Genomic DNA, 16,220 nt, shown 5'->3' on the forward strand with positions numbered 1-16,220 from the left:
TCCCCTTTGTTGACTATTAATTGCCATGCCTGGGGAAACAAAACAAAACAAAACAGGGGGTAGGCAGGGATGATACAAAGAGTGCGAAATTGAAGAAATGAAAAAATAAATAAGAAAACAAAACCGCTGATTGTGTACAACAGTATGTTGAGTATCACCCAGGCCTTAGTTACAAAGTGCTAGTGTTTCATCATTATGTGGAGGGAGAGTTCTTATAACAGGGCTGCCCAGCCTCGTTCCCGGAGATCTATCATCCTGTAGGATTTCATTTCACCCCTAATTTGGACCATCCAGTTCCATTAATTAGAGACTCAACGAGATCTTCAGCTGTTGAATGTAGTGTGCTTTATTAGGGTAGGAGTGAACAGGATGGTAGATCTCCAGGAACAGGATTGGGCAGGCTTGTCTTATAAGTGTTGTGGTTTGAACCAACTTTCTCCATGCTACAATTTTCTGAAAGCGTACATGCAGTTTGTCCTTAAAGGCGATCCGTACAGGTTTCAACAGTAACGTAGGAAGTGGCCGTTGATTGGACGTTCCTATCACTGGGCGTATTGCGTTGCGCTGTACAGTCGCTTCCTGAAGTACCGCGGATACCGCTAAATAAAGATGGTAAGACTGAAGCATTATCATAAATAATCTTGGTGGCTAGCCTTTTCCTCTGTGCATCAGGTGTTTCACGCACTTTGCATGTTTGTATCGAGGTCCCAGCGGGGTGCGATGGTTTGCAGCAAACACCACAACTCTGGCCTCCCTCTTTGGTAGCCAGCTAGCTAGACCGAGCTGAGTGAATCATTGAGTGATCACATGACAGGCGAGAAAGATGAAAAAAACATTTATTAGTAACTAGATAATAAAATATATTGCCTGAATCAAGCCTTACCGCATTATGCTCTCTTTTATTTATCTTTAGTTTGACATTCACTTATTTTATTTTTGCCATTTAGTGAAAACGCCTTTAACTGTACGTAGTGTAGAGAGCTAGCTAAATATGCTACATGTACACTTTGCTAGCTAGCTGTTTACCTTAGTTAAGATTAGATGCTCGAGTTAACAGTTTCAGTCTTAACACCAGCTAAAAACTTGTGACACATAATTAAGCGGAATTTACATTGACGGTTGGCTAACCGTTGCTATTGTCAATACTGTTGAAAGTGACATTTGCTTAACGAGTTTGCGCTGTCAGTTGCTTTTGATAGATAGGAACTAGCCAGCTTTTAGCGTAATTGTGAAGTTCTAAACGAATATAGAATGATCGGTTGTCTTAAGTAGTTTCCTTTTTTGAAATTTAAAGTCTGGATTTTTGATGTGATATCTTGAAATTTACATAGCCTAGTTAAGTGGATCATACTGGTAGGTAAGCTATATTGACTGAAATATTTTAAAACGGAGCATGCAGAATACAGTGATTTGATCCAAGTTGATTATGACTTTATCTGAGTTTTTTAAGGTTAACAGTGTACGCGAATATTTAAAGATGCTAAATCACGAATCTAGTAACCACGCTATGTTTTGACCAGCGATGTGGTCTGGGGTTGTCAAACCTTGTTTTCTCAACTCACTGATTTGATTACAGATAACTTGCTAACCACCACTAACCGAATGTTATTCATAGTCACCTAACACTTGTTTGATTTTTGTTTGTGATTGGTACATCTTCCTAATTTATTCACCTTTTAATTTATCATTTTAAACTTTCTTTGTCTCACTTGTCTTTTTTGTATTATTTTTCTTTATGTTTTATCAAACCTCGATCATGCTTCATGTTGTACCCCTCCTTCCAATCGTCTTCCCCGCCTTGCGCTCAGGCTGGTCACAGAGTAAGTTTATCTTCGCCTCCAACTCACTCTCTCACACTCTCTCTCTTTCTGGGTCACCGCTTGTCAAGGTGCTTGGCAGACTAACTGGCTGTCATGGTAACGCTGCCTCATGCTTTTTAGGGTTAATAAAGCACAACAAATATAAACACGCATGTTTCTCTGTGGTGCTAACTCAACAGACATCCTTAAAAGATACCCCAAACATATGTCCAGGTAAGTCCAGCAAGAGGGGGACAGATAATTTACAGTTGTGATATTACTGTACTCTTGGTTTGGTTTGTGTGAAAAATGTTTTTGTTTTTCATCAAGGAGCGGTTACTCATCTGGTGGACAGTTTTTAATGCGTGAAGTGTGGTGTAGACCCGCTCACACAGAGAATCACTGGTTTTCTGTGCCGTTTGCTGGGTGCGTGCGTGTGCTTTTCACTAATTCACTGTGGCTGATGTGCCGCCAGTTATTTGTGGTCGTGGAACTAACTCGATTTGAGTGCAAGTGCGCATTGTTTTTTCTTTTGAGGAAATTAATGGTTTGGATTCAGGTGGATGTATTAGGGAGGAGGACAGAGATGTACGTGCAGTGTAGTTACGTTAGGGAAACGCTCACTGTCCAATTGGCTGAAAGATGTGAAATATAAAAGCCACATGTGACAATGAAAAGCTGTGGGGTTTTTTTGGGGTGGCTCGCCCTGGTAAGGCACAGTTCCCGGTGGGGGCGGGCCCGTGTCCCCCAGGGAGGAAGAGAGGTGTTGTCTTTTTGTCAGGTGTGTAATCACTTGGGCCTTTACGAGCGCATCTGTGGGACTGGGTGGGTTTAGTGTGAGGTACAGGGGCATGTAGAGTCCAGCACACCCGTAACAAAACAGACTGCATCACCCTGAGATAAAGTATCTTTCTCTCCCTCTCCCTTTTTCTCTTCTGCTCTCTCTGCCATCAGACAGTGTATATTGTTCATTACTGTCAGAATATTAAAGCCAGGGAAAGTTGGGAATCGAAAACGACAGACACTTGGGGTGCAGCCAGCAAACTGTGTCCCTCCCTGGGCCTGCTTCAGATTCAGCCCTATAAAGCAGTGGTAGAGGCAGCGCCAGAGCAGGGGGCAGGCGTAACTGCGTTTAATATCAACATCGGCTTCTTTCTGACCGGAGCCCCTGGGTGTGATCGTTTCCCCCGCCTCCTAACGCATCTCCTCTTGCTGACCCGCCCCACTCCCCACCCCCCAGCTGGTCCTGGTGCTCGGAGACCTCCACATCCCCCACCGCTGCAACACCCTGCCGGCCAAGTTTAAGAAGCTGCTGGTGCCGGGGAAGATCCAGCACATCCTGTGCACGGGGAACCTGTGCACCAAGGAGAGCTACGACTACCTGAAGACGCTGGCCGGAGACGTGCACATCGTCAGGGGAGACTTCGATGAGGTCGGGCTCTCTGTCCCTCCGCTCGGCTCTCTCCTCTCGTCCGTCTTCCTGCCTGTCTTCTCTCGTGTTCTTTCTCCCTCTGTGTCTCTCCCTTTCTTCCCCCGCTCCCCTAAACACCTCTCAACCGTCCGTCCTTCCTTTCTCCTCTCCCCTCCCTCTGTCCGTTCTCCATCGGTGCGGTTGAGCTGCGTCCCGTGTTTCCCTGCAGAACCTGAATTACCCGGAGCAGAAGGTGGTGACGGTGGGCCAGTTTAAGATTGGGCTGATCCACGGGCACCAGGTGATCCCCTGGGGGGACATGGCCAGCCTGGCCCTGCTGCAGAGGCAGCTGGACGTGGACATCCTCATCTCCGGCCACACGCACAAGTTTGAGGCCTTTGAGAACGAGAACAAGTTCTACATCAACCCAGGCTCTGCCACTGGGGCTTACAGTGCACTGGAGAGGTGAGGAGGGGGTGTGGCCAGCCCCTCTAAACCCTATTGGCTGTCTCACTCTTAACGTTTCACCACAGATTCTGTAAACTCACCAGATACTCCACTCCATTTTCTAAACATTAAAGTTCTGTCTCCCTACTGGTGAACCTGCAGCGTACCGATTTGTGAAGTACAACACTGTGGCAGTGGATGTTCTGCAATGTTAATGTTATATTACACCAGAAAATCCTGTTACCAACCATAACCTGCTGTAGTTCAACAGCAGAGGACGGAAGGAGCGCAGGAGCTCAGTGTCTGGTGTGCAGAATCTGTGGTTGTTAAACACGCTCCTTCTTCCTGGTTTCTTAGCAACATCATCCCTTCCTTCGTGCTGATGGACATCCAGGCCTCCACGGTCGTCACGTACGTCTACCAGCTCATCGGCGACGACGTCAAGGTGGAGAGGATCGAGTACAAGAAGTCCTAAAGCCCGCGATCGGACGGAAAAACCAGACGCGTCGCTCCGTTCCCATCCCCTGCAGCTCTGACACCGGTCCCACAGCGCTGAACGCTGCACCGTACCTGTCCGCTAACTTAATGAAAGAAACGTAGCATATATATCATGGCATATATACGTCGGCAGCGTTTGCCTGTGTTTGACCCACCTTCAGCGTGTCCGGAGAGAATGAGATGATGTCACCTCCATTCACGTTATTTCAATAATGAAGATCTGGTGCCACAATTTATTTTGTTTTGTTAAGTTTTTTTTAGTTATGTTGAAATTTAAGTTTTGTTTCATGTACATGCCCTACAAAAAAAAAATTTTTGGCATTCAATTTCAATTGAAGATTGTCATTCACTTTTGTGTTATGTTATCAATAAATTCTCATTAACAGTTTGTTTTTTAAATGCAGATTTTTTTGTAAATCTGAGAGCTGTGTTCATTACTGAGTAAAGTGTAAACGGGGAGTAGTTCTCTTTCCTCTAACACTGTAACATTGTAACGTTATGCCTTCAGAAAGATTTTTGCTGCGAAGTCAAAATATATTTTACATGAGATTTTTTCCTGCTCCTGTACAAGTAGCTCTCTATAATGTCACTATGATATAAAGTATTTAGATGTTTTCAGAATTATCATAAAAATAAAAACCTATTAAACTCTGTATTAAAGGGATAGTCCAACTTTTTTGGAAATTCGCTTTTTGGCTATCTTAACCATAGTTAGATGATCAACAGCAATTTCATACCTGAGCGTTCAGTGCAAAAAATATTAGACAATATCTACAGGCTGCATGCTAACTGTGCTACCACTATGAATAGCTTCACATGGACGCAACATTAGCTCTGCGAAGTTAAGCGATGGAAATGCAACCATGAGATGGGGGTTGCCAGGTACGCGTGCCCCTGACTGAACTTGCTCTCCCATTGCCACTCCCACTGCAGCCAATTTGTCCAATTGCTTTTGCTCCCCTAAAATGGGGAAACTGCATATAAAAAGGGCTGTATTTCCTCAAGGATCACCTGATGCAGATGTAAATACTCTCAAATTAAAGCTGACAGTTCTGCACTTTAATCTCATATTAATTGTTTAATTTCAAATCCAATTTGCTGGAGTATTGTCACATTACATCCATCATTTCTGGCTAATGTTCTTGCAGTTTCTTGGGAAGACTGTCCCCCCCACCACCCGTCCCCAATCTTATTTTCATACATCCCTGACTGTAACTCTTCTACAGAACAAGGAGTCACCACTTGAGGTAAAAGTATCGCCACCAAAATGAAGGAACACAGGAACGTGTGTTTGTAAGTGCCTATCAAAAACTCATATACTAGTTTCTAAGTACACAGGTTTGCTCACATCAGAACAGGAGATGTAAAGCTATCCTCACCAACTGTCACTGAGTAAAACCATCCTGACCAACCACCGTTCACTATGATGAAGAGGTATTTGAATCCGCATTCCCAAAAGAACACTTTTTAACCTAGGATAACCCTGAGCTGATTACTGCATTGGTTGCACTCTTATCCTGACTACTCCTGAGCTTGCTAAAAAAAAAAGTCCATAAAAAACTGCACTTCCTCAAACAGCCTAATCCCAGTTCCCCTATCAGCCCCTTAACAACCGTGCATCACCCTGCGTGGCAGACAGCGCAACCCTCACGTTGTGTTCTAATGGTGCAGAGCAAACATTTCTTGCTCTTGAAGCACCAAAAAACATTCTGCTGGCTGTCTCTGTGTCCAGTGGTTTGGAACAGTGTATGGAAACGGGAGCTGCGATTGGCTAATGCCCTCAAAGGGAATAAACCAATCACGCCTGCCTGAAATAGGAAACATCGCCAGGTGTCCCTGAAAAACCGCAGATTCTTTGGAATATGTCCAATCATCCATTTCATTGTTTTGTGCAGCGTTAGAAATATTGTTCATTTTTTGGATTTTGTCTTACATTTTCAAAAGCAGTTTTTATTCCTGTATGGAGAGGGACTCCATGCTCTCGCTCAGAAACACTGCCCTGGTCTTCTCGCTCCTCCTGCTGGTGTCTGCCTCTCGTTTTCTTGCTGAAAATAAAATTCAATAAGTCAAATTTTACACAAATTTGAGCGCAATAGAAATATTCAAAGATGAACACACAAAAACATTGCACATGAATGCGGTTACAGATATTTAAATGGACATTGCAAATCAGGGTGGGACCTGAACATGTTCAGCTCCCCAGTGAGCTAAAGTCAGAGTCTAGACATCCAGAGGGTTTGGGAATCTAGGTGAGACATTTGGCATAACTGGACAATGTTAACCTCAGTATAGCTCAGGTTTTACCTGGATATAGCTTGGCTACATCCTAGCTGACTAGAAAACTTTTCAATAAAATGTAGCTAGGTTTTCACCAGAACGTCTAGATGGCGTTTCACCAACTTTATGACAAAAATGTTCACTGGATCCACAGCAAGCACCAAATTAAGTAATTAAGAAATAATATTAATTAATATTTAACTCATGGCAGTGAATCCAAACAGGAAAAGACATTTTAATAAGTAAAAGCACTGCATTCTTATTACAGCCTCCAAGTAAAACCATTGCATGAAATCAAAAGAACACAAAACCATGTTCATGAGATCATAAAATAATATGTTTCAAAGTAAGAAGAAACAGCAATTCTATGTGGTGTTGTGTCTTGAGTAGGCGTCATTGTTAAATGCGTTTGAATATGGTTTACAGTTGATATGCAGGGCAGTGAATTTAAGCTGACTCTTGCCTTTTGTGGAGGCCACTTGCACCACAGGAACTTTTTTCTTGGGTTTTCTGGTTTTTCTTTCTTTTGAAGCCAGAGGTCTTGATGTCTTCCTGTGAAATGTGGTCATAGACACTCAGAACACAATCACCCAAAGATAACATTGAAAGAAAACCAACTACCAAGCAACTACTAACATATAAAAACATATAAATTCATATCATCATATTAAACAAGGTGTTCTTAAGCTGCTTGCATTTCCTTTCCACATTAGGGGCCTGGTTTACTAAGACCTTTGGCATATGCAAAACATTTTAGCACACACAAAACGAATAACACAACCAATAATTGGTGCAAAACAAATACCATGACCATTCATTGGTCATGTTATTGGTTTTGTGGGTGCTAAAAGGTTTTGCGAAGGCTAAAGGTCTTAGTAAATCAGGCCCTGGAACTTGTAAGTGTCTCCTTGAATCCCCCTGTCTGTTCCTCTCACCTGGCCTGTTTGATGGGGATTTTGGGCAGGGCGACAGCATTTACTGCAACCAAGCTGCTATCTTCACTGCTCCTGCTGGGAGTTCTGGATACTGTAGTCATGTCTGAGTCCATCTGGACACACTCTTTACCTATCATGCTCTCCTCTTCACTTCTGCTTTCTTTGAAAGGACAGGGATCTAAAAAAAAAAATTAATAAATAAAACAAAAAACAATGATAAAAATAACACATTTTCTACTGGATGCAAACCCCACTGTTGGCTTATTTGATGAAACTTCACAATTACATTGTCAACCCTGCCTTTTTGTCCTTTCGACTGTTCACTAATGGAAAATGTGTCTCACTTTTGCGGCACTGATGTAAAACCAATAGATAAAATATATTTAGCTGCTGTTAATTCTACAGAATTACCAAAAACAAAATTACCCCTCTCTCCAGGCTTGGTGAGGCTTACTGAATGTAAATTCCTGATGAGCTACAAAATCCACACACCTTGTTACCAAGACTTAAATTGATTGAAAGAAAACCAGAAATATATGCAGATGCTGCAGCCCTCCAGGCTTGGAGTCAAATCTACAGACACTGCCACCACCCTCCAGTACTAGAGTTCAACCTGAAACTATTGCAGCCGTTCAGGAGTCTGACACCATTTGCTTATAGCAGGGGTGTCAAACTCAAGCCCAGGAGGGCCACAGTGTCTTTGTGGTTTCCTTTGAAATACCCAAAGACACCTGAAAATAAAGTGTGTGGATTCCATAGCCAATCAACAACTGAAATGAATCACTTTTGTGCTGAAACACACTGAAAACCAGCGGACAGTGTAGCCCTGCAGGGCTGGATTCTGACACCGGTGGCTTATCCTGTCCATTTGTTCATACCTTCCTGGGTGCACCTGTAGAGCACGTTCAGATAATGCTGTTGCATCAGCCTCCTCACGTGTTCGGTGCTGTAGATACTAGCAATGCTGGACAAGTAACACCTCTGTCCAGGAGTGAGACGCGGGTACTGGGGAACAGGTAGGGCTGTTAACACGAGCACACTCAACTGCTCCACATAAAAAGTTCATTTCTAATGTCGGTTTTCAAGATTCTGACGATGGCGGATGCTGATTTGAAAACAGACAGGGACAACTCAACCACAGTTTATACATCCTTCACAGATTTTAATTTCTTCGGACATATAGGGATGTGAAATGCAAAAGGTGTCTTGGCAGCTCCACTCAAGGCATTAAAATATACTTCATACAAACGCAGGCATGTGTTATAAGGTATACCTGTAGAAACGGGCCATCTGCTAAGGCTCTGGGGATATGTATGGGCTTCACGCGCTGAATCTCTGAGCTCCGGCGGGAAGACGTCACCTGAGTGCACGTGCCATCGTCTTGATTACTATACAAACGGTCAGAGGCTGTAAGATTAACAAACACGTTAGCACGGCTTTATCTAATTCGTACAACATCACCCTTTTCCCTCCCGCGTTTATTCGGTTTGAATTCCATTGCATTTTTTACTTACTTTTCTTCATAAACAAAAAAAGTACTTGCACATCTTGTACTGTACGCATCTGCTTTAATAATGTACTTCCTGACAGACGACCGCGTGACCTGTGGCTTTGACTTTATCTCCTGTTCTCAGTCAGGATGAGGCCAGCGCCCGGATAGCTGTTCCTCTGGTTTCAGCCTTGGGTTTCGCCATTCAGAAAGCTGGTATAGCGTTTCTAATGCCTGCACGCCATTACTGCCGCGCGGAAAATCTGCCTCAAGTTGCACGACTCACGAGGCACTCTGATTGTATATCGTGCTTTACAATGATTCACCAGCGTCAAACAAATAGGCCTTTAAAACAGAACTCACCAATATAGGCTACTTACCCATTGGTTGATGGCAAGATCCTGTGTATCCAAAACTAAACACAGAAACAGTATTCATATGAATAAAGAAATTAATATTTATAAGAAATTTAAAATAGGGAATACTAACACGGTGATTCGATATTTGCTGGTTAGGTTAAAATTCTGAATCACTGCAATTTCAGACACAAAATGCGCTTACTGAATCCACATTTCTTTGTTTAATTAAATGGTAAATGGTAATTACCATTACCATTGAGGAAATTCGCATGGGAAATGCCTAAAGTAGATAATCGCTATCCGTTAACTCCGTTGATGCTTTCTGCCTGTTTTTACACAAGGCGTTGGGTACATAAATGCATTCCATCCAAACTACCCAGTAGTTTTCTTGTAGTTATTAACTATTACCTGTATTTGATGTAGACCTATTTTTATTGTTGCGTCAAAGTGTATTCATGATTAATATGAAGATTAAATATATTAAAAAGATTACTATTTCTATGTGAATACATATTTAATTTAGCTAACTGATTCCAAATTATTATTTTTATATTTAAAATTCATTTATTCTCATTCCTTGGTCATCCGATCAAAAATGTAACATTAATAAGTGCTTACCATCTAGCCAACTTAAAAATAAATAACTGCAAGAAATTATTCGGGGTAAGGATGGGGTTATTTAATAACCTAGCTCGCATACTGTGACTCTTAACATATAACAAGAACTGAATAGGTCTACTAGCCGTTATTTATTAGTAACGACACCACTAAATAGCCTAACATATAAGTTAAATCAAGGGGAAAGCTTTTAGGCTTATGCATTTTTCATGTAAATGACATATTCCGAAAACCCACGGGCTATTCTAAGATCAGCAATCACTGTTAATTATTGTCTACAATGCAATGATGCAGTCTAGCTTACCTGGTCGACATGAAAGTATTACTGACGTTTTGGGTCAGTCTCTCATTGTTATCGTTTTTTTTCTGTGAGTGTGCTGTACTTTCGCATGACTCCTCGTTTCGTCCCAAAAGTCAACAGGTTACATGTGCGTTTCGGTGCCGCTAACGACCTGCATAGTCCGGCTGCAGAATTACCGGTTTGAGGTCCAGGAGAGTGAACCGCCCAACTTGCGTGTGCTCGTCTATATGTTGCCATAGTAACATAGTTTTGGGTCTTGTTTCCAATTCTCCTGTCTGCCCCATCCCCGGTCTCAGTGGTGTATCTAATAACACTGGATACACTTAACTCTAAATCAGTAGTATTGTGCGATTAGACGAACCAGGGTGAACTGGACAGACGTGATGACTTATTTTAGCCCAATAATTATACAGATAAATGTGCTTATCAATATAGAGCAGCAGCTAATTAGACTAGGCCGATATGAAATCCAGTTTTTATTAACAATAACTGTTAATCATGGGCTGCTGTATGTAGGCTATACATGTGAAATTTATTAAATTGCCACATGTTGTATGTATAAAACACACAACCTATCAAAGTATTTGCTTTTATGAACCCATGTGATCAAAAATCATCTTGGATTTTTCTATCAGAAGTCTGAATTTTCCCATTGGCTATAAAGGGACAAGTCTCTTTTAGGAGTTTTATTTTTCGGTTCTAATGTAAGTTTTCAATGTCTCTGACCATTTTTGTCAGGGATGAAGGGTATTTTTCCTACAGAAATTTCTGACTACCTTTCACCATTACAATGGCAGGAATCAGTGCATTCAGAGGTTCATGGTCTGGCAAAAAAAAATTGCTTAAATTAGACTAACTCCAAAGCAGCGTGTACACAGATGTTATGTTTCCAGAGGCTATATTGTGAGCAGATTAACTTTGTTGCATGTATTTACAATTATAACATAGAAATATGTTTTATTTTGCAGCTACTACTTTCCTTCTTAGTTCTTGAGCAATGAAAGCTGTTCACTCCCAAAGGGTCCACGTCCAGTCTCCTTTTGTATTGCCATAGCCATATTTCCAACCGATAATATTAAACATTATTTTTTGAAGAATAATCAGGTAATATAAACATGTACAACCTCTGTAGAAGCTGCATTGGAGTTGGGCCTACTTTTTAAGTTAACATTTTAAGTTACTTGAAACAATTTAGGAAACATTGTGTACCATTGCTATGGAATACAGTTTGTTTATAATTTGTGTGAGCCAAGATAGCCAATATTGTTTCATGTAACTTGTACAATTTTGATATCAATACTTTTAATGGCAGGCCTAGATTTGAATTAATGACACATAGACAGTGCTTTGTAGGCTGTGTGAGTAACTTGGCGTTTTTGTACGTTGAAAACGTGTTTTTCCACCAGATATGTGTATAGACAGATTGTACTACCCCTTTAAGGCTACATAAGCGTTTGGACTGTGAAATCTGCTTTTCGCAGATTTGACTTAAACAAGGATCCGTAGTTTGGAACCATGGAACGGAAGGTGTCATACAAGCATGGCCGCGATGTGATGTTGAACGCATCAGGACAGGAATGGGGTACTCGATTTAAAAATACAGAAGAAACTGACCTCTCGCTGGTAGTTTTGCGTAGCCACTATAAGGGGCAAGAATAAAAAATGCCTCGCTATGCGCAGCTGGTGATGGGTCCGGCCGGGAGCGGAAAAGTACGTTTGTATTGCAACCATGAGTGCTCTACGTAGCTAATAACTAGTTATTTTTAAAAATATTGGACTGCTTTGAAATTATTTTTTTGTGCTTGATCCACTTTTTTCACAACAGTTGCTATTTATCTGTTCAAATATGTTTCCTGTTTATGTAGCTAATTCTGTACATCCCTATTTCCACACTACTGAACAGAGTGTCTTGTTTGCGCATGACGTTGTATATTTTTTGATGACAGACTATGTTTGGCTACTTCGCTTGTAAGACCCAAAAATCTCAAAGATGACACTAAATCAGTTCGTAAATAAACTGTCCTTTGTTGTGATGTGATTTCCTAGAGCACCTACTGTTCCACTATGATCCAGCACGCGGAGGCCATCAACCGGTCAGTGCAGGTGGTGAATCTGGACCCCGCGGCCGAATACTTCGACTATCCCGTGATGGCAGGTACAGTGCGCATTGCCTCGCGCTGAGGATCAATAGTAGAGACGGTTAAATAGCTGTATAAGTAATAGCTGCCGACCTAAGTCAATTTCTTTATGATATGTGGGATTTGCACAATGAAGAGTGGTTTAAGGAGGTAGTTGGGCTTCTCATAACTTATGGATTTGAGGCTGCAGCCTCCTGACTTTGTCTAATTTAAGACTCTATTTTTGTGACTGCCAATGCCAACCGTGGCCAGGACAAGGTGAAAGGCAAACTCACTCGTTCTGATGCACTCACCTATAAACCAGTTACTAATTTACACCCTGCAGGCTACACACTACAGTAGGAGAGAGCTTGCACCAATTTGAGGATAGGCATGGCTCTCACTGATGATAACTGGTAACCTGCTGGCATTTGGTGCAACGTGGGTATAATCTAATCCAGCAGTAACCTGAGGAATTCTATCTGATTTAATCCCACTGAACTACTGATAGGGTGAGCCCAGATGTGCCCCTGCTCACGCCCGGCAATTTGCGGTTGCGTTTTGTAGTACGTATCAACTGGGTTCAGTCTGATTATGCCCCCCCCCCCCCCCCCACCCCGTGCACAGACATCAGGGAGCTGATCCAGGTGGATGATGTGATGGAGGATGACTCCCTGCGGTTTGGGCCAAACGGAGGCCTGGTCTTCTGCATGGAGTATTTCGCCAACAACTTCGACTGGCTGGAGGAGTGCCTGGGGCATGTTGAGGACGACTACATCCTGTTCGACTGCCCCGGTGAGCCCCCTCGCTGTCTAAACAGCTAAAAACATCCTGTCTCTGACCAAACTATGCACCTCTCTCACAAAATTCAAAACACCACATTTCTGACTAAACTAAGCACAGTGATCTAATCCAGTGGTAACCAACCCTGTTCTGGGAGACCTATCGTCCGGTAGGTTTTCACTCCAACCCTAACAAAGCACACCTCACTCAAAAGCTAGAGATCATGTTCAGCTGCTGATTAGGAGAGTCAGGTGTGGGTTAGGGTTGAAATGAAAGCCTACAGGATGGTAGATCTCCAGGAACAGGGTTGGTCAGCACTGCTCTAATGCATGTCCTCTCACGGCCTTGCCCCTTCCCTCCCCTCCCCTCCAGGTCAGATTGAGCTGTACACCCACCTGCCGGTGATGAGGCAGCTGGTGGAGCAGCTGCAGCAGTGGGAGTTCCGTGTGTGTGGGGTCTTCCTGGTCGACTCCCAGTTCATGGTGGAGACCTTCAAGGTGAGAGCATGCTCAGTCAAGCCCTCTGGCTCGCTCCACCACTGGTGGGGGGGTGGGAGGTTGTTGGCTGCTGGCTTTGAACATTAGCCATCGCTGCCTGCAGTGAAGAACAAGAGATGTGATTGGCTCATTGAGCTACAAACCAAAGGTCACCATCTAAAGGAACTAATACTGTGATTCAGCTTCTAGGGAGCAATGTGGATTTCCATAAGGGATGATTGTTTTTTGTTTGTGTGAATAGAAAAGGGTCTATACAAGATATACTGGCAGATTCTATGGACATGTTCTACAACATAGTTGGCTAAGCTAATGGTACAATTAATTAAGTTTATTGATATGCTCTTTGCTATACTCTTACTCGCAGTATGTACTCTCTGAGAACTGGACAGTGTCAGATAAATGTTTATGTAATAGCCTGTTTATCAGTGCAATCCCTCTTAGTGACCATAACCATGGTTACCATTAGATAACAACACTACTTCTGTGCTTCCACAGTTCGTCTCCGGTGTCATGGCAGCCCTGAGTGCCATGGTAACCTTGGAGATTCCACAGGTCAATATCATGACCAAGATGGACCTGCTCAGTCAAAAGGCCAAGAAAGAGATTGAAAAGTGGGTCTCAGTGTCAGAGCTCTGTCCTTTGTACAGTTCAGCCTGAAGTGTGTGTGTCTGTGTGCAATATACAGAGCTGTATCTTGTGTGTGTGTGTGTGTGTGTGTGTGTGTGTGTGTGTGAGTGTGACGTATACAGAGCTGTATCTCATGTTCTTCTTGCTGCAGGTACTTGGACCCAGACATGTACTCTATGATGCAGGATAACGCCCTCACTCTGAGGAGCAAGAAGTTTGAGAAACTCACCAAAGCCATCTGTGGCCTGGTAAGACCTTTGCTTATTACCTTAATTACTGTGAGCTGCCTAAATACTCACTGTTAAACTCTGATAAAGTGATAAGACACTGGGACATCCAGAGAACCTCATTTTAAAACATAGGAAAGAGTTTTAGGCCAGCCTGTAGTAGCTCAGCTGAGCCCGTATACTGACATGTGAGAGACTAAGTTTTGGAAATTTTTACGGTCGTTCAGGTTTACCTGAGTAATCCAATAAACACAGACACATCTAATTGCCAGGTTCTGAGTTAAAAAGAAAATTAATATAAGTTAAAAATTAACTCACTGTGATAGCTTCTGATTATTATTTTAATAGATTTATTCCATAAATCAAAGTACAACATTTTGAGACACAGGCTCTTCGTCAGGGATACGAAAGTTATAAAAATGTTTACCCCACATGGTGTGTGTGTGTGTGTGTGTTTGCGTTTGCGTGTATGTGCAGATTGAGGACTACAGCATGGTGCGCTTCCTGCCTTTTGACCGCACTGATGAGGAGGGTATAAACATCGTTCTGCAGAACATTGACTTCTCCATCCAGTACGGAGAGGACCTGGAGTTCAAGGAGCCAAAGGTAACTGCATCCATCTGACCTTCTGCCCAGGCTACTGCTAACTCCTACTGTTTTTGCCCCACCCACAACACAGCATCAGGCATGGGAGGCTTCCGGATCCTTCTGGATCCCGTGGTGGTTCAGTAATTATGGCTTATGTTGATGCCCATTTAAGGACGAGCCAAAATAATGAGTAAACGGGAGGAAAAGTATGAAAATAGCCAGTGAATGAAATTGGAGTTTTGAGATCATGTGACTTTCTGTGAAATCGCATTGCTTTGCCGCCACAGGAACCCGACGAGGATCCCGAGCCCTCCGGAAGTGAGCAGTTCTTCCAGGATTAAGCGGACGGCTGACGCGAGACACCGCAAGAGAATGAGAAAAGTCAACAGGCTGCACATTTTTAGGAACAACATCTGGACATTCAAACGTACATGCGCAGTTCTCAGTTCGCTAATTTTAATAAACTCTCGATTAATTCGACGGAGCGAGGCAGCACGCGCAGTGACCGTTAGAAGGGGAAATGTATAATTTCATTTACTTTCTCCTGCGGTTGTTAATTTATTCACCGGGATTTGTTGTCTTTGTGTTCCACATTCACCACTTTAGATGTACTTATCATTTTGTTTGCTTTGCTTTTTCCCCTTGGCTGTAGTTTTATTTTTGTTGTTTTTACTTATTGTGTCGTTTTAACTTTGCTATCCGAAGGATGTCTCCAGTGTTTGGTTTTAGTTTCAGGTTTCAAGTCTAGAACCATTTAAGTCCCAGATACATTAAAGTGGTATGTCAAATTCCAGGAAAGAAGTCATTTTTTGTTTTTGATTTGCAAATGTAAATGTCTGTAATATATTTTTCAATAAAAAAACAAATTCAGTGACTTGACTCCTGTAGAACCACCCACAAACACGGGTCTTACTGGATTGAGTTTAGCGTGTAAAGTAAAAATAAACATTTTCAAAATAAATAATATGACAAGTTTTATATATTTAAAAAACACCCGTTCACAGATATCAGATCAAATTTGGTGCCATATAAACACTCAACCTCCAGCACCAAAGATTCTCCCTGACCCTACCACCCCCCCCCCCACCCCCCCCCCCCCCCCCCCCACTGTAATCTAAACAGCACATGTTGCATGTAACCTGTTATTAAAAACAAATATTTATAAAATCTGTCTGATCATTACTGCGAGAACAGTATGTATTGTTTAGTTATTAATAATTTATTGAGCATGGGTAACAGTATGTAAG

General features: G+C 42.4%; 3 protein-coding genes across 6 annotated transcripts; 2 read left to right on the top strand and 1 right to left on the bottom strand.

Moving 5' to 3' along the window:
• The first annotated feature begins 494 nt into the window (after window positions 1-494).
• On the top strand, window positions 495-4,810 carry vps29 (VPS29 retromer complex component). Of its 2 annotated transcripts, XM_035391528.1 has the most exons (5): window positions 522-612; window positions 1,809-1,820; window positions 3,040-3,231; window positions 3,440-3,675; window positions 4,015-4,810. In XM_035391528.1, exons 1-5 carry the CDS (start codon window positions 610-612, stop codon window positions 4,130-4,132), a joined length of 561 nt encoding a protein of 186 aa, XP_035247419.1. In that variant the 5' UTR covers window positions 522-609; the 3' UTR covers window positions 4,133-4,810. The 2 variants fall into 2 exon arrangements, with proteins under 2 accessions (XP_035247420.1, XP_035247419.1); XM_035391529.1 differs by lacking the exon at window positions 1,809-1,820 and having other exon boundaries at window positions 495-612.
• A 285-nt stretch (window positions 4,811-5,095) lies between these two features.
• LOC118212961 (protein FAM216A-like) lies at window positions 5,096-10,311 on the bottom strand. 3 transcript variants are annotated; one of them, XM_035391527.1, is made up of 7 exons: window positions 10,138-10,311; window positions 9,237-9,271; window positions 8,641-8,774; window positions 8,246-8,372; window positions 7,368-7,545; window positions 6,896-6,984; window positions 5,096-6,200 (listed from the first exon to the last, which is right to left on the bottom strand). In XM_035391527.1, exons 1-7 carry the CDS (start codon window positions 10,146-10,148, stop codon window positions 6,106-6,108), a joined length of 669 nt encoding a protein of 222 aa, XP_035247418.1. In that variant the 5' UTR covers window positions 10,149-10,311; the 3' UTR covers window positions 5,096-6,105. The 3 variants fall into 3 exon arrangements, with proteins under 3 accessions (XP_035247418.1, XP_035247416.1, XP_035247417.1); XM_035391525.1 differs by lacking the exon at window positions 10,138-10,311 and having other exon boundaries at window positions 9,237-9,343; XM_035391526.1 differs by lacking the exons at window positions 9,237-9,271; window positions 10,138-10,311 and adding an exon at window positions 8,882-9,209.
• Window positions 10,312-11,640: 1,329 nt separating this feature from the next.
• Window positions 11,641-15,847, top strand: gpn3 (GPN-loop GTPase 3). The gene is made up of 8 exons (XM_035391524.1): window positions 11,641-11,844; window positions 12,181-12,289; window positions 12,879-13,046; window positions 13,407-13,531; window positions 14,027-14,142; window positions 14,310-14,406; window positions 14,863-14,991; window positions 15,261-15,847. The coding sequence occupies exons 1-8, from the start codon at window positions 11,797-11,799 to the stop codon at window positions 15,312-15,314; spliced, it is 846 nt and encodes a 281-aa protein (XP_035247415.1). The 5' UTR covers window positions 11,641-11,796; the 3' UTR covers window positions 15,315-15,847.
• Window positions 15,848-16,220: the final 373 nt, after the last annotated feature.

The sequence above is a fragment of the Anguilla anguilla genome, chromosome 14, assembly GCF_013347855.1.
Source record: "Anguilla anguilla isolate fAngAng1 chromosome 14, fAngAng1.pri, whole genome shotgun sequence".
In the NCBI taxonomy this organism is placed as follows: domain Eukaryota; kingdom Metazoa; phylum Chordata; class Actinopteri; order Anguilliformes; family Anguillidae; genus Anguilla; species Anguilla anguilla.